This window comes from Solea senegalensis, linkage group LG4, assembly GCF_019176455.1.
Source record: "Solea senegalensis isolate Sse05_10M linkage group LG4, IFAPA_SoseM_1, whole genome shotgun sequence".
NCBI classification, from domain to species: Eukaryota; Metazoa; Chordata; class Actinopteri; order Pleuronectiformes; family Soleidae; genus Solea; species Solea senegalensis.
Genome location: NC_058024.1, coordinates 24728851 through 24752935, shown reverse-complemented (window position 1 = coordinate 24752935; position 24085 = coordinate 24728851). Strand labels below are relative to the sequence as shown.

Sequence of the window (24085 nt, the reverse complement as noted above, 5' to 3'; positions counted from 1 at the left end):
TTAATTCCGAAACCTGTTCAACGCCTGGTGTGTCATCGTGCATTCAAAGAACATGAGGATAATCAGATGTATTCCTATTTAAACCAGCAAATAGCTTATTAAATTTAAACGTTGCGTCTACATTAATCAAGTGTTTATAACACTTCAGAATACACAAATAATCAGTTTGAAAAACACAGTCTACGCCCAAAACAAATCAGAGGAGTTTAATTTTCTTTTGGTGCTATCAAGTCGTAGTTGTAACTTTTTCGACGGTACCTGAATGCAGCCTAGTAACCTTCGTCTTCGCTCTGGACACCTGACAAATGGCGGTAGATTTAAATGTTTGCTGGTTGTTTACTTAAACTGTGAGTACGTTTTTAAGATTATTTATCATTTAATTCCCAGCCACGAGTGGAATGACTACACGTATTGTGTATACACACACATTTGGTATAGATATAACTCTCGCTAATTTTAAACATACCTAGGTAATAATGCCTTCTTTACATTCGATTAATGCTAATGTAGATAACTAGCATGACTGCATGCTAGCTGCCGTGTTGCTGACTCAGGCGTGTTGATATGATAACCTGTTAACCTTTTTACAAACAGCTAACCAACAGTAATGAACCATATCAAGCACATAAAAGAGATACTGAGCATCCCAGCAGGAAGCAGGTGAGATTAACTCACTAATCTTTACCTACTGTGAATGTAATGAATACGGAAGTTCAATCACTGCATCAATTAGTCGACTTGCTGATCTATGGATAATTATTTGGCAGATATTATGAGAATTGTATTCTTTGTTTTGGACATATATGAAAACACACACATTTTTTATTTGTGTTTTGGACTTTGTGTTGATCAAAACATGCAATTGAAGAACCTTAAGTGGCCACTTTATTAGTAACAATAATATGGCATTCAGGAGAGGCACCCACCTTAGGGTTCAATGTATTGTACAGGTGTGCAGTATCCAATAAAGTGGCTAGTGAGTGTACATGTATGTATACATATACAGTATATAAGTATTAACATATGCCACAACATGTACCTGACAGTAATTAAATGACATGCAAAGACAAGTATCACACACACACACAGACATATGGCAATGACATTTTACAATAATTCGTTTTAGTTTGGTCACCTTGAGTTCAGGATACAAAGTTAAACTCTGGGATTGTCTGTCTCTATCTTTTAATATAATGAATGAATAAACAAAACAAGATGAAAGTGAAAATGTAGATACAAATGACCTGCCACTAGATGAAAACAGATTTATTTATTTTTTAAATGGAGAAAACAAGGACCATGTCTGTTATGCAGCACAAACAAATTATGTGTTTGTGTGTTATTCTTTTATCAAAAACTGTGGGGAGAAAACAATGAAGAGGAATATGTCTACCAGTGGCTACTCCAGCTTCACCGACTCCCAGTTATTATTTGGCTCTCAGTTTTGGCTTGAAAATTCTCAGAGCACGTCTCAGAGTCTGTCATCCAGTTCACAAGAGGTAAGATTTATCCACTTCACTCTGTAGGAGTTTCAGTTAGATCCATTCCCTAGCCATGTGCTCCTTTAGTAAGTTTATGTATTTAACATGAAATAAATACATCATTATAGATAAATTGTAAACACCATTTCAGATATACAATGCCTCAAATGTATATTGAGCTGCAGTGCAATGAAAGATTTTGTCATGTCTGTTCTACTGAATTATCCCTAACATTAATTATGTGTGGCAGTATTGATCCTTTAAGTAAGAATAGGTGTTTAAGTATTGTTAATTCCACGACACAACACACCCTTCTGATTTGTCTGTTTTGAATAATCACTTTGATTATGTATTGAATGTTTTTTTTATGCCTGTACAGGGGAGTGACCCAAAGTTTACCAACAGTTATCACACGAAACCTCTACTGTTTGGAGAACTGAAGGGTAAAACCAGAGCTTTGGGAATACTGGAGAAATTTGAAGAAGACAGGAAAAGGGAAAAAGAACACAATGAAAGGTACCTGCGAGATTCGTAAACTTAATAAAGAATAAATACTATTTATTGTACTTAATGTTGCATTTGTAAAACAAATAAGTAAAATGTCTTAAAATGAGTATTCAGACCCCTGAAAAATGTCTGTTATCCCTTCTCAACTTCACAGCGAACTTTTAGCCAAGGAACGTCAGCATACTCGAGAAATTCTCAACAATGTAAGTGATGATAGCCATATTTTGTTTTCATTTTTACTACTCGTCTACTCTAGATGAAATGTGATTTTTGAAAACTATGTTTTTCAGATCCAACAACTCGTCACTGGTGCAGAGAAAAACACAGCTGTGTGCCAAACAGTCCTCGTAGCATGTACGTTTCCTGAAGGACTGACAAAATATTCTATATAAGCAAGCATTTATTTTCAACAGTAGATGGTGCACTTTAGCCAATAATTAGCCTCATTTTATTTCATTTACAATTTCTCTCTTAACCTGTGTATGTATATTATATATGATATATTTATATTTTAATCAGCAATGGATGAATATTTTTCTCTTTTGTTGTTTCATCCCAGTGGAAAAAAATCTGAGTGGTCTTCAGAGTGATATTTCTCAGCATTTTAAGACTGTGGTAGATCAAGTCAGCTCCCACAGTAAGGCGATGGAAGAGCTGGAAGAAAGTGTGAAAAAGGTGAATAGCGTATAGCTGCATGTTCAATGATATAGAAATAGATTTTGCATGCTCATATGTTTTTCTAATGAGAACATTTTCCTCTTTAAGAGCGCTGACGCGACTGCAGAACTTGGTTCAAATCTGCAGTGCTTAAAGAGTAGTCTGGAGAGTGTGAAAGAGGAGCAGGAAAGAGAGAGCAAGATGCTTGAACAGGCCTTGAATAAGCTCAGCAGCCTCGTCTCTGAGCATGCAGCCAAAATCAGTTCTCAGACGGTGATGGACAGCACCACCCAGTCGTCACCAGGACTGGAACAGTCGCTCCTCAGTGTCCTTCAGAGCAACCAGCTTGGAGGTACTCGGCTCACTCACACTCTGTCCAGTGTTGAAAAGAAACTAGTGAATGTTCCCCCTCAAAAGCCCGTCCTCAGTATTAAAAAAAGGAAACTAAGTCTCTGGGGCCATAGGAAGCGCAAAAAGAGAGCACTGGTGCTCCCACAGAGGAGTAAACGCACAGTCTTGGATGAGAACAGTCCGTCAGTGCTGAACAGTAACAAAGAGCAGAATGTTTCATCACCCTTCATTGAGTGCTGTAATGAGAACACAGTAACTCCCCGGCAAAGTCTTAACGTAGACCACCAGTCCGTAGTCTGCAGCGAGAAGTCCAGTAAAAGTGCTAGGTGTCTCATCAACCCATTCAGCTGCTGGTCTCAGGACAACGACAGCCCTGTGAGTCTGGATGGAGTCGAGAGAATCTTAGAGAATCTGTCAGGTGAGAGGACGGGGGCCCCAGTGAAGCCACAAGGCTTCTGGCAGTTGTTTGACATGGACTGTGATTACACAGTTTAGTGCTTTTTTTGGAATACAGGGTAATTAATGCCACACTGTTTATTATCTATTATCTTATTTATTTATTATATTATTATCGTGCCTATGTTCTGTTATTGGTGGATTCAGTTTTCTGAAGAATGAACTGAAATATTTATTTATTTTTTAATTCACTTATTTATTACTGAGTATAATTCTCTTCATATAGTTACTGATAGTGAGAACTATCTGCATAAACCATATAATTTCAGAGATATTTTGTTATTGAAAAGAAATGTTATATATTAGTAATAGTGAGCATAATTCAACCTTTACAGATGTACATTTAATGTAACAATAAGTAGAATAGAATCTGTGTTCATGCCACAACATCCATGCTCCATAATATTGTGGAGGTGTATGTGTATTTGCAGTTTGCAAGCAATACCTCAAGAAAAGGAAGTTATGGATTAATTTGATTTAATATAAACACACACTCTCTGTCAATGTGACTTTACTGACATTCATTCTGTAAAAACTTCAAATCCTCTGTGTTTTGGTTTAATTTGTATGGAAAAAGGGTCATAATTCTGTTTAATGTTGATGGAAATCCTTCCCTATTGTTGCTAATAAAACAGTTTGAGCTACAAAAGTCACAGCTGCAGATTCAGTTTATCAAACTTGTCACGCCATGAGCTGACCTGACAAACTGTTGTGAAAAGACCTATGAAAGAGACACAACACAAGCACTTTATTTACAAACTTTCTATTCTCACTGAACAACTTGCAAATCATTAACCTCCTCTTTCATGCAGACTAAGACCTTTTCTGCAAAAAAGGAAAAAAAAGAAAATGGCTTTGGCCCAGCGATAAGTGCATTAATAATAATTAATTTACTGATTCTCTCAGGCAGACTTTGATCTGATGTGGCAGGGGTGTCACAGTTTTACTAAGTCTGCAGGTGGGGACATGAGTCCCCTCGGGTTCAGACTTGCCACTAAGCAGACATCATAGTTGTCATGCATCAGAACGTGCCGAGCCGCCACTGTCCACCGCTTCTCCCACGGGTCCAACTCTAAAATATCCTTTGTTATGACATCATGGCGATCTGAGGGTTGTCAAGACACAGATAGAGAATTACAACAATGTTAAAACCCTCTTTTCTTTCATTTGATGTGGATTTTTGATTTATTTCATTCACCTGCTCCTTTGAAATATCCACACACATAGATCTTGCCTCCCACCACTCCTGCGTTACAAGCGTTGGTGCGCAGTGAGAGTTGTGCACATGGGAGAGGAGGACCATCGCTCCAGTAATCTCCATCCGGGTTGTAGATCTCCACAGCGTCGAGGCAGTGGCGTGATTGCCCACGGTCCACACCTTCACAGCCAATGCCCCCTATAGATGCAAAACCAGGTAGTAGTTAAATGACATAATTTTTCAAGCAGTTTTGTACAATTGGAATTTCTCTTTGCTATCCATCCCTCCATCCATCTTTTTAAATATTTTTTTAAGGAAAGTAAACAAAGAGTTTTATTTTATTTGTTGATTTGATAAGGATAATACAGGAAACATGAAGCTGGATTATTGCAAGAATGCAAATGTATATATGTAGTTGCCAGGCCGTTAAGAAAACTAAATTTACGTAGATGCAAGTACAAATCAACAGTTTACAAAAGTTAAAAGTAATAACAGTTGTGGTTTGCCTTGAGCCAGTCTTACCCATGACAAAGATTTCTCCATTGAGTACCACAGTGCTGCAGCGGTACTTTGAGAACTTCATGGGACACAGTTCTGTCCACCTGTTTGTGTTGGGATCATACTCCAGGAGGCGGTTACTAAGACGGTCTGGCTCATCATCCATCCGGTATGACTTGTGTGGGGTGACAAAGCAGAGCAGGTGCAGTCAGAAAAGTCATTGAAACTGTTAATAATTATTGTAATATATTATTATATATTACTATATATATATATAATAATAATAATGGTTCCTTATTTTTACTTCACCTGTGGGCTTCGACCACCTATCACATAAAGGCGATCATTCATCCTGACCATGCTGTGATAGGCAAGTGCCATAGGCAGGGGTGCTGCACTCCTCCAGGGTCCACCCTGCAGAGACCATCTCTCCACACAGTTAGTGATGAGAAACTGGTTCTTCAGCTTCATCTGCCCACCTATCAGGTACAAAGTGTCACCCACTGATCCCAGGGTGTATGAATCACGATATTCTGCTGATGTCAGGTGCTCCCAGGTTCCTTGGGTCTCTTCTTTGTACCTGCAACCCAAGACAACAATCAGTAACGGTTAGTGGGCCAGGCAAGTGCAAAATCGTCAAAATGTTTTATTTTATGTTTGTCTTACTTGTAGATTTCAACATTCATGATTTTCTGTCGGGCCATTCTGCGTGCACCTGCCTCTCCTGCCACAATAATGTCATTTCTCTGAGTTACAACCCCAGCACAGACATACCCCAGAGCCTCTCCGTAGCGAGGTGAGGTGATGTAATAGATTCGACCCGTGGATGGGGCATAGCAGAAGCTGCGCTCAGCAAAGTTGCCATATCTTGACCTAATCCCACCACCATCATTACCAACGCAGAGCAGTAAATCTGTGGTCTCCATGCCGTAACGCAGCTTCAGTTTACGTGGTGCAGCAGAGGGATGCATCGCTGTGGCCTCCAAGGCTTCATTCATTATCTCAAGACATTCGGCATCAGACAGCAGGGCCGTGTTTCTTCTTATCGCCTCCTTTAAATAGTCGGGGCTTATCAGGGGCAAGCGGACCTTCCTTAGGAGCTCTGGTAGGTGCAGAATACGAACCTCCCCATCTGTTAGCGTGCTGTGACTGACCCAGCGAAGGACCACATCCAGGATTGTCTCTTCTCTGGAAACATTGAGGTCATCCGAGGTCAGGAGCTTCCCCAGCTGGTGGGCTTCCAGCTCCAGGATCTCCTCATTCTGGCAGACTTGGACAAAGTGCTGCCTTAAGAAGCGATGAGCGTGGTCAGCTAGTTCCTCTGCACCAAGGTCCCGGGCAAAGTAGTACACACCAAGGCAGTTGGAAGCGTCCATGTTCTCGGTCATATGCAGCTGACAGCGAGTGAAGACCTCATCCATCTGCAGGAGGAAAGCTGCGATGGAGATGCCTTGCACATTGGAGTTGGTAAGAGGCAGATCTGAGCAGTACATATAGTTCAAGAGAAGAGCCAGGCTGTCTGCAGGAGTGTCGTGCAGGAATATCTCTCTGTTGTTGCACTCACGAAGGCCACACGTGAACATGACGCGGAAGTAAGGGCTGAAGGCGGACAGCACAACTCTGTGACAGGGAAAACTGATGCCCTCAGCCACCAGAACCACATCTGTGAGATGCTCAGACTCCCTCATCCTCTTCAGCTGGTCAAGCAGGACCAGTCCATGTTTGGTTGTAAGATCCATTTTGCTCAAACTATTTCTTTTTAGTAATAACAATAATGAAGTTAAACCAGAGGCTCTTTGCCCTTACAAATGATCAGAGGGGTGGTTTGTGTCTGGAAAAGAAATAGCATAATAAATTAAGTTGAGCTGCTATCAGAACTGTATCAACATGTTAATAATTGTACAATAATGCCAAGCCAAACATTAAGTAGACGTGTTGTTTGACTTTGCAATACATTGACATGAAAACATGATATATGCGGTTATAAATTAGAAAGATTACCAAAAGCAGTCAGTACAAAATCACAAATATTTTGCCCACCATGTAGTAACAACAAACCTACATTTATTTTAGGAGCCTTTAACTAAGGATAGTGTCATATATACCAAATTGTCCCCAATTAAGACACAGCAGCTTGTGTATTATTCCATAGCGTAGCCCTTTCATGCAAAATGCCCTTTTTAAAAATGTCCTACCAACATCAGCGCCTTTTATCTGGTGTTGTATCCATGTTTTTCTTCACGTGTTGATGTTGCTGCCTGCGTTGGTCAGGGGGCTTAGCGTCTAGTGTCTGCGCATGAAACAAAGATATGTGCCCCCTCCACTGCAGTGGCCCTCTGAGCCACGAGCCCAAAAATAGACAGTGTTGTTTTCAGAGAGCAAGTGGGTCAGAAAGGTTTTAGTGATCTGGGCCGAGAAGGTTTTTTCAGCTGTAACAATGTAAACTACAGCGAGTTATGGTGTTATCCATTAACATCACTCCTCTAAATGAAATAGTTTTGTTTGTTTTGGGTAATTCTTCATTAGTTTTTTTGCCTCACTCACAAGCTCACAGCCCTGGTATGAACATGCCAGCTGAGATTCATATTTCACGACAGCACCCATTTAAAGGCCCAGTGTATACTTAATGCTCAAATGATGTAAAAAAACAGAGAACCTTCCCATTTTGTTTGATCTGTAACATATAAGACTTTTACTAATGACATCCGATCCTTTCATGGTTCATTAGCTTCAGTTTGCAAGTAAATGGAAAAAGCAGAGAGGATGGGGGGATAGGGGGATAGGGGGTGGTCAAACATACTACTGAAATTTAGAGGAGTTAATCAATCTCCACTTTAGGACCATAATTGCATCCTTTGCTTTTTCCATTCGTCATGAAAGGCCTGTGTCCACAACATCCTGACCTTAGTTAACCATTAAGTACCGTGATGTACATATACAGACACAGACACAGCTGTCCTTGAGACAGTAGAACTGAAGCATATATCTAACGGATCTGAAGTTGCACAGACTTTGACGGTATTCAGCTTGATGGACTCTACACACAGGTTTGGGAAATACAGAGTGGAGCGGGAAGTGCTGGATGAGCTGAGACTGGAAGAGGTGACACAGAGAAAAATACTCTCCGACACTGACACGTCTCTGACTGAACGCTTCAAAGATTCTTTAAGGTAAAGAAAACCCTCTTGATTTTTGTGAATGTCACCTTCAATAAGCAAAAACATAGACCTATGTTGAGTACATTTTCAAATATCTTCCAGATGTACGGTACCCAAACTGAAAAGAAGTGTGATGAGCAGCTTGCCTGTACTATACTGGCTGCCAAAGTACTCAGTCTGGGACTATGGCATGCCAGACCTCATCTCTGGCATCAGTGTTGGCATCATGCACCTGCCTCAAGGTTAACACAGTCCAACACGTTAAAGTCAATTTGAATAAAATTGCAGTACTTCCATGAGTAGAGGGTATTTGTAATCTGAAATTCCACAATTTGCTGAAATAATCATTGTCCCTTTGGAGAATAGTTTTCACTTTTAAGTAAAACTAAGCCTAAATTGATAATTGTATCAACAGGTAACAGGTGTAACAACACTTGTTTTCCACAGGTATGGCGTATGCGTTGTTGGCTTCCTTGCCTCCTGTATTTGGACTCTACTCATCCCTTTATCCGACATTAATCTACTTCTTTTTTGGAACATCACGTCACATCTCTATTGGTAAATAGAGAGAGAAAGAGACTCTGACACTGTACAATGTGTAACCTCTGCAATAACATCTGTCACCATCTTTTATTGTGTTTAGGTACATTCACTGTGCTCAGCATCATGGTGGGCAGTGTGACAGAGCGACTGGCTCCAGATGTGGATTTCCTCAAAATGAATGGGACGAACGTCACTGCAGAAGTGGACATAACTGCCAGGGACTCGTACAGGGTACAGGTGGCAGCTGCTACCACTGTGTTAGGAGGACTTATTCAGGTGTGAACGCAACATCCCACAGAAAAAAACATCTCCTGTTTTGCTGTTACAGCTGCCAAACTCATGTATGCATTCATGGTTGTTTACGTTAGGTGCTACTGGGTTTGGTAAAGTTTGGATTTGTGGGAACATACTTGTCCGAACCTCTGGTGCGAGCTTACACAACAGCCGCTGCAGGCCACGCTGTGGTGGCACAACTAAAGTACATCTTTGGCGTTTCACCGACTCGGTTTAGTGGTCCACTGTCTCTGGTGTATGTGAGTACTGTCAGCTTAACAAAGTTAAATATAATCTTATGTTTATGATGACTTAAAACAACAGCATTGTGTGTGTGAAGCTTATGATACGTGCTGATTTCTTCCCTTCTTTTCAGACTTTGAAGGATGTTTGCTCCTTGCTGCCACAGACTCATCCTCCCACTGTGGTGGTCAGTGTCGTGTCCATGGTGTTTCTAATTGCAGCCAAAGAACTCAACTCCTTCTTCAGTTCAAAGCTGCCAGTGCCCATCCCAGTGGAGCTTGTCACAGTGAGTTTTCACGAGGACACGCTCTCTTGCATTATGTTACGTCTTCATCTGTGTCCTCTATGCTGATGCAGATGCTGCACTAGCAGCACTAAAAAGCAGCTGAATCAGTAGTAACACCAGGGCCTCTGAATTTGTGCAGTCCATGGCAAAAAATTACATCCTTGTAGCTAATAATTAGGTCCAGATTTAGAGTATGATTCACCAGCTTTTTAATCATTGAAAGGTTGAAAGTGTTTGTGGTCTGTTTTCTGTGATTGCTTTAGATTGTGGCAGGAACACTGGTATCAAACTATGCCTGCTTGAACACCAACTACACTATTTCAGTGGTTGGAGAAATTCCTAGTGGGTAAGGACTTAAAACAAACCTGCAGTGCAGTTCAATTTCTATTCCCCAATCTTGGATAGTAGAACTGAGTTTCCCTTTGCCTTTCAATAAAGATTGAGTCCCCCCAGTGTACCAGATGTGAGCATTGTGGGAGAAGTCATGGGTGATGCTTTTGCATTGGCCATTGTTGGATATGCCATATCTATCTCACTTGGAAAAACGTTTGCGCTGAAACACGGATACAAGGTGGATAGTAACCAGGTGAGTCAAAACCTGAATTCTCTTAAATGTCACCAACCAATTTCGTATTTTGCATTTCTTTCTCTGTTTTATTCTGCTAATTATTATGTTTCTGTGTCAACACGCAGGAGTTGATTGCGCTCGGTCTCAGTAATGCAGTGGGAGGTTTTTTTCAGTGCTTCTCTGTCTGCTCCTCAATGTCTCGAAGTCTCATCCAGGAGACCACGGGAGGGAAAACACAGGTGAGTGAATTTACCGAAGTCACAGGACTACAACGAAACAAAATTAAGGACAGAGATAGTTAAAGCTGTGGTTTGTACTTTTACAAATGAATGAAAGTCTGTTACATTCAAATACAATGCTGATTAACCCTTGAACACCTAAGCCTCAAAATGTCCGTCTGGACTGTTTTTTGCTTATTTTAATCCAGAAAATGTCCTGTGAGTAAGTGCTTTTGCCCATTTTTCCAGAATAACTTTCAATTTCTGACTGTTATTTACAATTTACTGCATGTTAAAATAGTGTATTAACAATTTAATGAAGTAAAACAATACATTTTATTGAGAAAAAAACACTATAGTTGTAAATAGACACCAGATGTTAAATTTGAAAAATGAAAAGTATGAAACAAATTTAAAATAACATTTGTTATAGTCCAAACAACTGACTGATTACATGCCCGCTTCTGCCAATCAGCCTGTGTCCACACCTCACAGTTTCCTGGATACAATTAATGCTACAGTAAAAGACAGATAAAACTAGATCAAATCAGGACAGCGTCCAGTGTCAAGTGTTTTTGAGCTTTTAGAAAAACATCGTCACAAGCCAAAGTTACTGTCATCCTAGTAAACAATATAAACATCCATTTATACCAGTTATCTGTTACGTTTGTGGCTGCTGGTTGCGATCACTTACCCCACCTTTAGTAGTTATATACTACCGATACATTTTTATAAATGTGTGTTATTTACTCAAACTATTCCCAAACACTAATCCACATTGATTGCTTTTGATTCGATTAGTTAACTTTATGCTGCTCTTGCAGATGGCTGGATTGGCCTCAGCTCTAATTGTGCTGGTAACCATACTGAAACTTGGACCACTGTTCCAGGAGCTGCCAAAGGTTCTGCTGCCTCACATTTCATCATTACTGTACAATGATACACAACATTTGTACGTGTCTGTGTTGTGATGAAGTTTAAGACGTGGGTTTGATGCGTTTTAGGCTGTCCTTGCTGCGATTGTCTTTGTTAATCTAAAGGGAATGTTCAAACAGCACTTTGACGTCATTACACTGTGGAAGCACAGCAAGATCGATCTGGTAAGAGTAAGAAGAATGTTTGCGATTATAAAAAATGTCAATGTTACGTAATTGTAACAGAATTTGTATAGTGTTGATTCTGGAGAATGTTCTTTTAAGAATGGGTCATGTGATGTGTCCCCTAGGTGGTGTGGTTGGTCACATGGGTGTCAACACTGCTGCTGAATCTAGATCTGGGTCTGGCAGCTTCCATTACCTTTGCTCTGCTTACAGTTATATTCAGGACTCAGATGTAAGACCTATCTGCACTTCAGCATATTATATATTTGTCACTGCCTAATCTGAATTATGCTGTGTGTGTGTGTGTGTGTGTGTGTGCTTGGATCTGTTACCTATATAGGACCTTTGCTGGCATAAACACTGACCTTGTCAGGACCTGTAGCCCTCATGGAGACCAAAACCTGGTCCTAATGAGACAGAACCTTATTTCTTATTTCTAAGCTTTGGGTTGTGGTTATTTTACAGTTTAGGGTTAGGTATTGACTGGTTATTGTTAAGGTTAGTGATAACACTTTAATTGGGCAGCAAAACAAACCTGTGTGTGTGTGTGTGTGTGTGAAGCACAAAATAATGAACAGAAATATTATATAATTCCTACATCACAAGATTTTATCTGTTTTTTTTACTCAATCCTTAGGCCAACATACTCTGTTCTGGGAAATATTCCAGGTACAGAACTGTACTTGGATATTGAGACACACAGAGAGGTAAAAGCATAAAAAAAATAATAATATGAATACAAATTCACTGCGACAAAAGCTAAGGCTATTCCTCTGTTTTTCAGGCAAGAGAAATTCCAGGTGTGACTATTTTCCGCTCCTCTGCCACAGTATACTTTGCCAATGCTGAGCTTTACCTGGAGGCCCTGAAACAAAAGGTTTGTTCTCTTTCTTAATGACACTCTGTCTGATTTATAGCTGGTGACAATTTCAACCAAATGGTAGAAATTAAAGTTCCTTGTTTTATCCGACAAACATTCCAAACCCCCAAAAATACTTTCAGTTATGAAATGTGACAAATAAGCAGCAGATCCTTGTATTTTAACCCTTAGTGCTCAGAACTGTGCACCCATGGTAAAACTCCTTATATGGATGTTCTGGAAGTGTGTGTTTATACGTCACATATTACAACTTTTTTTGTCTTCTTGTGTGTTGTTGAGTCAAAGTTATGATTCATTTTGTCACATTCTTTGCAGTGATACAAAGTAGCAATAATTGTGCAGAAGTCACAAAATAGAGTGTTTTTCTTTTCTTATTGTTCATAAAAATAAGCCAAGTGAACTTTAAACTAATTCAATCTGATTTTAAATATTTTGAGTACTTTTTGCTCAATTAATTTTGTCAGATTGCCTAGGTTGAGTTGAAAAAAAGGATATAAGACACTCTATGTTGCACATTCTTGTACCCTCTGTATATACTGTAAGTTTAAACATAGTAATGGAAAAAAGCAGCTAAAATGCTCTGTGTTCTAAGAGTTAATGGTTACATGGCAAACAATTAACCTTTTGAAATAAATGTGGATAGATTTTCTGTCAATTCTTCTGGTTCCTTTGGTCTTGTATGATGGTTAATATTTTATCTTTTTCTTTCTTTCTTTGTTACCTGTCTCCAGAGTGGGCTTGACATTGGTAAAATGATCATCTATAAGAGGCGACAGGAGGCTAAACAGAAACGCAGAGAGAGAAGAGCTGAGAGACGGGCCAAGAGGCAGGCCAAGAGAGAGGTAATACACGGGAAATGTATGTTGTTGTTTGTCTTCATGGCCCTGTGGTCTCCTTGTCCAAATGTTATGCTCTCAAAAGTCTCAAAATAAGTTGAGAAAGCACTCAGTCTTACTTCTTTTGCTGACACAAGAGACGAGCACAGAGAGGAGCCGTACAGCCGCCGTGTGCACCTGTGTTCTCTGTGGAGGAAGAGGCCGGCTGGGGCGACACACGCATGGATGAGAATGTCACAGGCAACGTAGATGAAGGCTGGACGGAGAGAGAGAACGGGACAGTGTTTGTCATCCCGACCTCTCCCCGAGCACCAGACAGCCCCTGCAGATGGGAATATCTAAAAGGAGGAGCTCCAGACTCGACAAGTTTGGGCTGGATGTCTGACCTGCAGGACGGAGACACCACCACTCTGGGCTCCAGCAGTGAGGACACGCTGAGTCGTGACCTGGAGCGGGTGTCGCTTGGTTCTCTGGGCAAGTGGACCTGGGACATTCACTCCATCGTTCTTGACTTATCCACTGCGAACTTCATTGACACGGTGGCTATCAAGACTATTAAAAATGTAAGTACCAAAAGGGCAAATATTCATTAAAGAAAGTTGAATGGGAATTGAAGCAATTAGTGCAACTTTTGAAGCTTGAAGTTTTTTTGGGCAAAGGTTTTCTAAAAACAACTCATTATCTGACACTAGGTTAAATAGGGTCTGCATGATTGTGATATTCCTTTTAATTGCTGAGGATAAAACTATTATTTCTATTCGTATTTGGTGTTTATTAAGTGTGTTACCCTGATAGTTCACTGTGAGGTAAGGAGAAATGTTGATGAGGATAAATAATCAGTATTTGTTATGCTCACAGATTTTCCAGGACTTCAGTGAAATTGATGTGGATATCTACATTTCTGGCTGTCAAGGTACGAAGGCGAACACTTAATGACTCCATTCAGGCCATAATCGTCTTTGTGGCGTCTCACAGTGTCAAACTTTCTCCCTCTCCAGCCTCTGTTGTGGAGCAGTTAGAGCTCGGCAACTTCTTCTCCGAGTCAATAACAAAGAGACACCTCTTTGCCTCCGTTCACGACGCCGTGCTCTACTGTCAGGACCACCGTGGAGCAACATCATTTCCCACATTTGAGCCATCAGTGGTGAGTGTTGATTTTCAGGTGTCAAGTAAATCATGACAGACAAAGTGTCAACTGTCTCATCCTTGTCAGCACAATGACATTACACTGAGTTAACATCCAGATGACAGATTGTGTCAGTTTAACTAAATGATGATGTAAAAACTGGTCTGATTTCAGGACATGCACAGCAGTACAAAACTGTAAGGACTCCGCTGGACAACAGGATCACAAAACTTGTAAATACATAAATGCTTCAAATATACTGATATTTATACATTTCATCTTCTGACAAGTGTGACATATTATTGGAATTGAACTTTATTCTGTGTAAGAGAGTTACAGTGCATTCTAATAATTAAAAAAACAACCCCAAAACCAATCCAAACAAATGTGTATTTTAATCTTAGTGGAATCTGAGACAAGGCAACATGCATCAAACTGACAATGTAACGAGCCTATTTGGTCATCTCAATAACAAGGTAGGACATTGAAATGTTTCGAGGAGCCATTTCAAGTTTTCAAGTGCAAATCTCGTCCACGGCAACGGCAAAACCTGTGAAGCTAACGCGTGCAAAAGGGTGTCTGTTTTGTTTCTAGTGCAACATTCCTATGACGGGAAATTGAAGTTGATGGAAAACAAGATCGGCATAACAATATCCAAGCAACATTTTTTTTACCAAAAGCATCTCTTTACAGTTGCATAAACCCACTGTGAATCAATTCCCTGAATAAGTCTTGTCTACATACTGGTCACAGAGGGAGTTACCAAAAACATTGTGCAAAGGATTGAGGGTAGACTTCTTCTTCTTTTTTAAATACAAATTTAATCAGCTACAAGTCTTGATGGATGTCGGAACTCTGCATGTCAGTGTTCAAAGTCAGACTTTCATCCTCTTCATCCTCTATCTCCTCCTCATCCTCCTCCCCCTCCTCCTCTGGCTGCCGTGACACCAGCTGCTGATAGCGAGCTTGTCGAGCATAGTCCGGATCAATGTTGATCCATTTATTGGCGACCCACTTTGTGCCGTGAGTGACCACACAGCCTCCGTGCAACGCATATTCATCCTGCTCCCCCACCCAACCTATTGAAGAGGAAAAAAGAGACACTTAAATTAAATTAGGTTAAATTTGCATTTTTATCACAGGCTCACACAATCACACATAACAGCACTTTGTACGTAATATTAACCCTTAGTGCTCACTAAGCATGGATCTGTGCCGCAGGTGCGCCCATGGTAATTTGCCATGGGAATAATATACAACTCCTTATATGGACATCCTGGGGGTGTGTGTTTATAGGTCACATATTCAGGCTTTAAAAATGCGTTTATTTCATCTTCTCATACGTTGTTGAGTCAAAGTTATGATTCATTTTATACCGCATTTTTAGTTGTGATATAAAGTAGCAATAATTGTGCAGAAGTCACAAAATAGATGTGTTTTTCTTTTCTTTTTGTTCATAAAAACAAGACAAGTGAACTTTGAACTGTGACGTTTTTCCAAATTTCGTAAAATTCAATACAATTTTAAACATTTTGAGTACTTTTTGCTCAGGTGTGTTTATATAGTTGGTGAAAATGACATTTTTTTGTTTATCAGATTGCCTAGGTTGTGCTGGAAAGGATATAAGACACTCTATATTGCACATTCTTATAGCCTCTGTATATACTGTATGTTTTAACACAAAGCAGCTGAAATGCTCCGTGTTCTAAGGGTAATAATAACATCTAATACAGGCCTCTTCCTCCACAGAGAACACAGGTGCACACGGCGGCTGTACGGCTCCTCTCTGTGCTCGTCTATATATTTGGCATCATTTTATACATTGAACTGCCCATTCCAGTTTTAAATATGAGTAAGATAACTAACAATATGTTCTCATTTACAATAAAGACATGGAAATTGGCAGCCTGTGGCCAAGGGGAAAGGAAACTTGACTTGTAACCGGAGGGTCGCCGGTTCAAATCCCCACCCGGCAAGGTACCCAACCCCCAATGCTCCCCGGGCGCCACTCAGTGTGGCAGCCCACTGCTCCTAATTCTAGGATGGGTCAAAATGCAGAGGAATACTTTCCCTAAGGGGATTAATAAAAACTAATTAGAAATTAAAAAGATAATGAAAATCTTACCTCTTCCGTCAGAAAGGTAGTTGTACCAGAAAACCGCTGTCCCTTTGGTGGGCTTCACCCTCAGGTTACTCTTGTCACAATTTCTCCTGGTGTCCAAAAGGTCCACGTCATTCTGTATGAGACACTAAAAAAAAAAGACACAATCAAACCCAAACCTTTTAAACGTCAGGCCCACGCACACACACACTCTGACAGAACACCGGAGCTAACACAGATATGAAAGACATGCACAGTATGTACACAGTTTTTTTTTAGTTATTTTTTTTTTTACAGTGCTCTCCGAACACATTTCCAGACCCATACACTATTACGCACCACTTCATCATAGGTCCTGTTGTCTGCCACAGGGAATGCGGTCTCCCCGCCCCCCTCAACAGAGTTCAGGTAGAAGAGAACTGTGATGTACCTAAGTATGCAGCACAGATTTAAATTGACACACACGTATGGTGTAAACAAACACACACACACACATTCAAACATACATAGAAACACTCCACAAATAAGTGACACACATCTTCGACGTCCCACACACTAACATGCCAGCTGTCACAATGGAGTGTCGATGCACAGTTTAGTGCCACACTGGACATATGGATTCAGTTATTGACAGTTATCCAGTCAACACCTGAGCAGTCTCACCTGCAAGATGTCTCAAAGGGAGTGGAGGTGTTGGCCGCGAGTCGAGTGTGTGTGCACGCGGTTTCGGGATACACGGGGCCGCTGTCGTGGTGGGCGTGGTAATGTCCTCCCTGCTCATAGCGAACCACCTGGAGCGGTTCGCTGAGGTCGACTAATGTGGGAGGGAGCCGGGTGAGGCGAGTCACTCTTTGTTAGAGGTAAAGGAGAAGATTTGATAAAGGAAATATTATAAGGGTAATTATATTTCTAAATCATTCTCTTTTTATTCGTGAGAAGCACATCTCCAATTCATACCAATTTAAAGGAATACACCGATTTGCATTTAGCTTTGTATTACTAGAATAGGGGTAGTATTTTTGAAAAATGCTTGCTTTGCTTCCCAATCTCAGTTTTCTTTGAGTCGAGAAATATCTTCTAGTGACACGTGGTCCGAGCCTTGGTCCGAGGCTTGAAACTGCAACACTAATTCTGCACTTTTTAGACCCACTGGTAGGGGGGCGGGGAATGTAAACAGTGTCCGCCCTCTTTGCTTACACTTAGAGTAACAGGAACAGGTGGCTGGTGGGCACGTAACAAAGAAAAAAATGAAGATATTTCTCAACTCACGGGAAACTGAGGTTGGGAAGCACAATTTTTCAAAAATACTACCCCTACTCTAGTAATACAAAGCTAAATGCAAATCAGTGAAGTATTCCTTTAAGTCATAACAAGGCAAAAAGAAAAAAAGAGACAAAAGGCATTGACATAAAACAACACGATGAATGCGGGGTAGTAGTGTATCTTCCTAACCTCGTCTTGATGTCCTGGAGGACCTGGTGTGCTCCTTTTCCCTGGTAGAGCCACGTGTGTCTGCTGTTCCTCACCAGCTGACTCCTTTTCACCCCTCGCTGCAGCAGGAAGCGCTGAAAGGCGTCGTTGCTCAGCAGCCTGAACTCGTCCAGACTTAGCAACCCTGCCCAGTGTAAACAAACAAGAAAGTAAACACAACGCTGACGCCCTCGATACAGCTTTGAGTAACGATGATCATCTATATTAATGGCTGAATTTAAAACTATGTTAGATTATTTTCATTAGGGTCAGTGTAAGAAAATATAGTAACGTTAGTATACACAAATTAACATATGAATGCTTATTCTTTATAAAATTAAAATGTCAAACCAATTCCTACAACATTATGGATGTGTATGACTGGAGGTTAAATCAGTGTGTTCAAAACTAAAGATTTTATTAATGGATGCTGAAAATAGTGAACTATTTTAATGGTCACGGTTGTATTTTCACAAAAACACCAGTGAAGTCTATATAAATATTTGACACTACACTTGAGTGAACATTTTCCACAAGTGTGTATAAAAATATAGCCACAAATTAACCTTTAGTGCTCATTTAGTAGTGATATAAAGTAGCAATAATTGTGTAGGAGCCACTCAGGTGTGTTTATAGAGTTGGTCAAAATTGAACTCAGATTGTGCTGTAAAGGATACAGCACAATCTATAGGACACTCTATTTTGCTGCAGCCAAAATGCTCTGTGTTTAAGGCTTAAACATAAAGCTTATGATTTAGATTTTATGTGAATTATTAACCATTTTATATGACAAGTAAAAATAAAAAGTGAATAGTCCTGGTTTGAACCCAAAGTAATGAATGAAGATGATTTCTAACCATTATTATCCTTGTCAGCTTTGAGTCCAGCATAGATTTCTCTCAGATTCTCCGGAGTCAGCCAAATGCCGTCCCTCACGCGGGAATGAGTCAGTATCTGTTAAAGAGGTCAGGATGAGTTCATCTACTCTGTACTCTCAAACTATGACACTTCAGTGTGTCCTGACAATGCATAAACACAAGACATACACCTCGTGGAGCTGCAACTGTCCGTCCTGGTTGATATCGAGAAGGTTGAAAATCTCCTCTGGGCTGAGGTTGAGCTCCTTGGCCAGCTCCTCCTGACCTTCTTGCACCATTAACTGACTTTCCATGAGACCCTTGAGCTGCGCCAACTGCATCACAACACGGCACTCATCCTCAGACAGAAACCCAGGAATCTCTGCAGAGTAAAACACAGAAAAACTGAGATACAGAGAAAACTCTCCTGGGACGGCAGGATTTTTTGACTGCAGCACTTTCTGTAACGCATGCTTTACATTTTCTCATTGGCAGCTCTTGTCACGTTGCATTATTGTGTTGTATCATTGTTCTATTTTACAGTAGCAGCAGGTTTACACAGCCCCAAAATGGAAATGAACCAACTAAAAGCAGATAATATAGGCTGAGTAATTGTTTAAAGCTTTCCCACATTGTTGGGCTTTGCTGCTTTGTTTTATTTCAGATGATTTATGCAGTGGAAATCTCGCCAATAGAGTTACCATACCATAAGTTCTGAGAGACTGTGATGATCATTTGTTTCCTGAGGTTCAGATGAATCAATAATCACGATGGCAGACTACTGTGTATTCACTGAAGTCAATCCATTTTAGTACAAATGTATTTCTGTTCATTTCCCTTAACTGGGTCATATGTGCAGTTGGAGCACTCTTGCCTCCGAACGTATTGATCAGCTTCCTACAGCTTTGATTGATCACACAATGCTTTGTGTGTTCATTATCGTTCATTACTGCTACACGAGCGGCCCTGGTTTTAACACCTCTTTAACCGCAGGGGCATGAAATCTGCGGGTTTTTAAAAATACTTGAGTTTGACATCGCTGCTGTCATTGCCCTGTACTGCTGTCATCACATAACAATCTCACCATCTCTGAAAATCTCTGCAAATCCTTTTTTGTTTTGTTTTTTTGCAGCATAGCATTTTTTGTCATCAGTGCATTTGGCACCAGTATTGAGGCAGCCCTCGTAAACAGAGTATATGTATAGTGGAACAGCCTGCTCTCCCTCTTAGCTGCTGTGTAATCGGTCAAAGCCTCCTGTGTCTCACTGCACTCTGAGATCTGATTGGTCCAGATCAGCTGCATGTGATGGGACATATTTAGTTGGGAGGCTGTAAACAGAGCTCAGAGGTACAGTCGTGTCGCTCTCTCTGAGATCATTTCATTTATATTATACTTAAAGTTAATTATTGATTATTATTGACATAAATCCTCCTGCACCTACTGCAAGAGGTACTGGTCACTGGCTGCCACACTTTAAGACTAAGTACTCTTAATGGTGAAACCACATTAGTCCATTTTGTTTTAAGGGTGAGGGTTAAGCCTTCTATCCTCATTAAAAAAGCAGAGCTCTCTCCCATTTTTATTTGAAAACACTGGCACTGCTTTACACAGTAGTCAGAACAGAACACGTGTATATGAAGACAAATTTAACACTTTTATCGTTCACTGTTATTAAAACAGGTTTATCGTGTAATCAGTCTCATAATGGAAATCCTTATTTTATACTTTTCATTATTGCTGTTTTTCACGACAGTACAAATCACTGCGGAGGAGAGAATCAGCTTCCTGGTTAAACCTGCACGCCTGAATGTCCAGTGTTCCTGAATGATCATGCACTTTTCTTAAAACTGCAACATGCGCTGTTTATATAATATCATAGTAAATTTGGATGTCTGTTCAAATTTGAACCCTAATAACCTGTTTCGAGTTCAAACTACGCAGCCCAGAAGGGCATCAAACCATCTGAAGTAAGTACAACATTGCCCAGCAGTGGGTGCTAGGTGCTAAGCTTGACCTTAGATGCGGACGGTTATTGTTTTTGTAAAGTAAAGGTACTGTTCTCAGTCGAAACGCGAGCAGGACCAAGGACTTTACTGTTCCAGACCGAACTGTACCACGATGGATGCACACAGGGACATTCAAGTGAGGACGGACACTCAGGGCAGCTGTCCTGAGTGTCTAAATGTACCGACAAACGGGCGAGGCAAGAATACAAACTATTCAAAGGTCACGTAGAATTTGTTCAAAAACCCCTGACAGCCCTGCAATGTCATACATAAAATACAATACTTGAAATCATGCGGAACAATTTGATAGGAGTAATTGGAGCATAGAGGGGGGGCATCATCCACCCCTACCCCCCAAGCCTATGCTTAAAGCCGGCCCTGGATGTATGTGGGTTTTTTTTGCTCTTACCAAACAGCAGAGGTTTCAGACTCAGAGTCCGCATTTCATGCACTTTTCCTGGCACTAGTGTCACAGTCTGAACATGTCCGACCTGAAACATAAATCACACAAGTGATGCTGTAAGTGAGTGAGTGGGATACAGACAGAGGGATTACTGAGGCAGTGATGCACACGCCACATCCACAGTACTCACTCTTATCCCCTCGATTCTTTTCAGAGAAACATCTCGCAGTATCTCCGCTTTCGATGGCGGACGTCGCGTCTCTGCGCGCTGCTGGTTGTCGCTGACAGCGTCGCGCCTCGGGCTCGCGTCCTCCTGCCCGCTGCTGTAGTGCACGTAGAACAACAGCGCGATGACATTAATGATGTAAACGTGGAAAAAGACCATCACGACCACGAAGTAGGAGCGGGAACACACGCTGCTCTTGTGGCCGGCGAGGCGCTCGCACGGCGGCCGCAGCGGCAAGGACGCCGCGCTCCCGGACGCAGTCGTCGTGTCCTCGTCGTGTGCGGGTTCCCGGTCGTCAGTCATTTTCCTGGGAGAGTCAAGGACCTGATTCCTCCTCTGCAGCAAAATCCATGCGATTCATCAAAAACAACAACAAGACGAGCGCGCCTGCTGGACGCTCAGATGTGGAAGATGGAGCTGTATCTGAAAGAAAATCCATTCAAAATCAGCGGTTGTTCATAGTGAGGATGTGCGCGCTGAAGCAGAGAAGTCATCTCTCATGGGAAATGCATGGTGAATGTGTTTTTGAGCCGCAGCCGCGGACACTGCAGCAGTCAGCGGCGGCAGCAGAGCGCACTGACTGCGCATCCGAGTCCACCGCGGAGCTCCTTCCACGAAAAACGCTGAGCAGCGTCGTTTGAGTGTAATAATCACACCTTCAGAGAGGATCCACGCATTTAAGAGCACAACATCACACTGATCCGTGGATACAGTGAGAGACAAACCCAGCCCGAGCCAGACAACAACAGCCCTGTTCACCGCGCTATACTGACCTCTGCTGACCTAAACACACACGTGGCTCAACTCGCGTGTCAATAAATCCATACCTGACATCATCAGTTTACAGCTTTTATATTTGTTTACGTTATTTACTAATAACTTGATTTATATGAGGTGCTGTTTGTAAAGTGGCTCAAGCTGAAAATAACGTCAACATTTTGCCACATTTAGCACAAAACAATGTGTAAAAAAAAAATAATGTGAACCCTTTTCCACATTTACACCAATATTTTTTAAATTTAAATACATATTTTATATTTATATTTAGCATTTATATTTAACAATTACATTTAAATATTATATTTAGATTTAATATCTAAGATTTGACAAAAAGTGGTGTACATGTGGAAAAAGTGAACGTTAATTTAAAAAAAACAACAACATTGTTTGGAGCTAAATGTGGCAAAAATGTCAATGTTATTTTCAGCTTGAGTCACTTTTCAATCCATCTATCTTCTGCCGCTTTATCCTCCACATGAGGGTGCCCACGCCCACACGACATAGGGTGAAAGGCGGGGTCAGAGTGTCTGATTTGCATAATCCCCAAATCTGCATATTTGTTGGGAGGAAACTGGAGAACATGCAAACTCCATGCAGAAATCCGGGTTTCAACTGTTTGGCTTCTATGAATTATCGTGTTATATCATTTTGTTCAGATTTTAGATTTCTCATCAAACACACAGAGTGTTTGATGTTTGATGATAAACATATTTATTTACAAGGTATCACTATTTTATGAAGTGTTATCCATGTCCACCGTGAACATGCAGTATATAGTATATAGTGTATATATGTATGTATCTCTCTCTCTCTCTCTCTCTCTCTCTCTCTATATATATATATATATATATAAAGGCCCAAGACTGCAAGAGTTTAAATTTTTGATGATGCCAGATATTAATGGTGCACAATTAATCAAATCACAGCGTGAGCCTGTGCACGTTTAAAGCTGCAACCTAATTCAATGAAAAGTGACTGAGTGATAATGAAACAGACTACAAATCGGTCTGTACTTGATCCTCAGAGCTCATTGCGCATGTCTCATCTCTATACTGCTGCTGTGATGATTAACACCATTATATTATACATGTGTCAAGAACTAATCTGACAGTACTTAAATATAGCACCATACATCTGCTTCAGGTCTCTTTCTTCTATTTCTATTGATTTATCCTCTCTTCCCTCTTTCCTTTTCTCTCCCCACTTTACCCTCACCTCTCCTCTCTCCCCCAGTTTCTCCTTCCACACCAAACAGCCGAGGCAGATGACTGCGCAACTCTTAAGTTCGGTCTCTCTATAATACTGTAATGTCTTCCCCTCACTATGGTGAGATTATTTATGCTTTGATTTGGTACTAATAAATACACTTTGTTAGATCAGAATTATTTGATTTGGTAAAGTATGAGATAGCGTTGGACTTAGAACAAAAATTCTTTGTTATATCACAATCACAAATGACAACATAAATCGTGCAGCTCAACCTGATATAAACCTTGTTTATTTTGAAGAGTAAACTCAGATAATGTCACAGTTTAGAGAGTTAGAGTTGTTCCTAATTTCAAAATTACAGTTAAGTGCTGTTAAACATGCTGCTGTGTTTATATATTGGACCTTTGCACCATTGCTAATGTTGTTTAAAAATGCAAAAATGAGAACATGATTGAGTTGTGAAGACTTGATTAATGCCATACGCAATCCTAGATTATGTACTGATACACCATATGTTACTCACTTACATTAACCTTTAACGTTACCCAAAGCAAACAACAGCTGATGTTTGTTTATCTACAGTATCTGCCAAACTGAAGCATCTTCTAACTGTCATTACTTCCAATGAGCAATGTCCTCCTCAGCTAATTTTT

At 40.6% G+C, this 24085-nt stretch overlaps 4 protein-coding genes across 5 annotated transcripts; 2 read left to right on the top strand and 2 right to left on the bottom strand.

Annotated features, from left to right (window-relative positions):
• Nucleotides 1–232: 232 nt before the first annotated feature.
• Nucleotides 233–4101, top strand: LOC122768193 (interactor of HORMAD1 protein 1). Its single transcript, XM_044024008.1, has 8 exons — nt 233–347; nt 595–660; nt 1361–1499; nt 1861–1997; nt 2143–2191; nt 2279–2342; nt 2548–2663; nt 2754–4101. The coding sequence occupies exons 2-8, from the start codon at nt 608–610 to the stop codon at nt 3489–3491; spliced, it is 1296 nt and encodes a 431-aa protein (XP_043879943.1). The 5' UTR covers nt 233–347; nt 595–607; the 3' UTR covers nt 3492–4101.
• Nucleotides 4102–4183: 82 nt separating this feature from the next.
• kbtbd12 (kelch repeat and BTB (POZ) domain containing 12) lies at nt 4184–7459 on the bottom strand. 2 transcript variants are annotated; one of them, XM_044023988.1, is made up of 6 exons: nt 7344–7459; nt 5815–6979; nt 5458–5728; nt 5173–5323; nt 4651–4848; nt 4184–4557 (listed from the first exon to the last, which is right to left on the bottom strand). In XM_044023988.1, the coding sequence occupies exons 2-6, from the start codon at nt 6885–6887 to the stop codon at nt 4388–4390; spliced, it is 1863 nt and encodes a 620-aa protein (XP_043879923.1). In that variant the 5' UTR covers nt 6888–6979; nt 7344–7459; the 3' UTR covers nt 4184–4387. The 2 variants fall into 2 exon arrangements, with proteins under 2 accessions (XP_043879923.1, XP_043879924.1); XM_044023989.1 differs by having other exon boundaries at nt 7348–7459.
• Nucleotides 7460–7937: 478 nt separating this feature from the next.
• slc26a6l (solute carrier family 26 member 6, like) lies at nt 7938–14755 on the top strand. The gene is made up of 19 exons (XM_044023984.1): nt 7938–8318; nt 8409–8548; nt 8754–8864; nt 8950–9125; nt 9218–9382; nt 9499–9651; nt 9915–9997; nt 10090–10237; nt 10345–10458; nt 11262–11339; nt 11442–11537; nt 11663–11769; nt 12175–12244; nt 12322–12414; nt 13149–13259; nt 13391–13816; nt 14112–14166; nt 14252–14397; nt 14554–14755. The coding sequence occupies exons 1-19, from the start codon at nt 8179–8181 to the stop codon at nt 14578–14580; spliced, it is 2439 nt and encodes an 812-aa protein (XP_043879919.1). The 5' UTR covers nt 7938–8178; the 3' UTR covers nt 14581–14755.
• p4htmb (prolyl 4-hydroxylase, transmembrane b) lies at nt 14756–22254 on the bottom strand. The gene is made up of 9 exons (XM_044023999.1): nt 21408–22254; nt 21224–21305; nt 18999–19189; nt 18808–18904; nt 17933–18095; nt 17144–17329; nt 16820–16910; nt 16505–16628; nt 14756–15458 (listed from the first exon to the last, which is right to left on the bottom strand). The coding sequence occupies exons 1-9, from the start codon at nt 21744–21746 to the stop codon at nt 15208–15210; spliced, it is 1524 nt and encodes a 507-aa protein (XP_043879934.1). The 5' UTR covers nt 21747–22254; the 3' UTR covers nt 14756–15207.
• Nucleotides 22255–24085: the final 1831 nt, after the last annotated feature.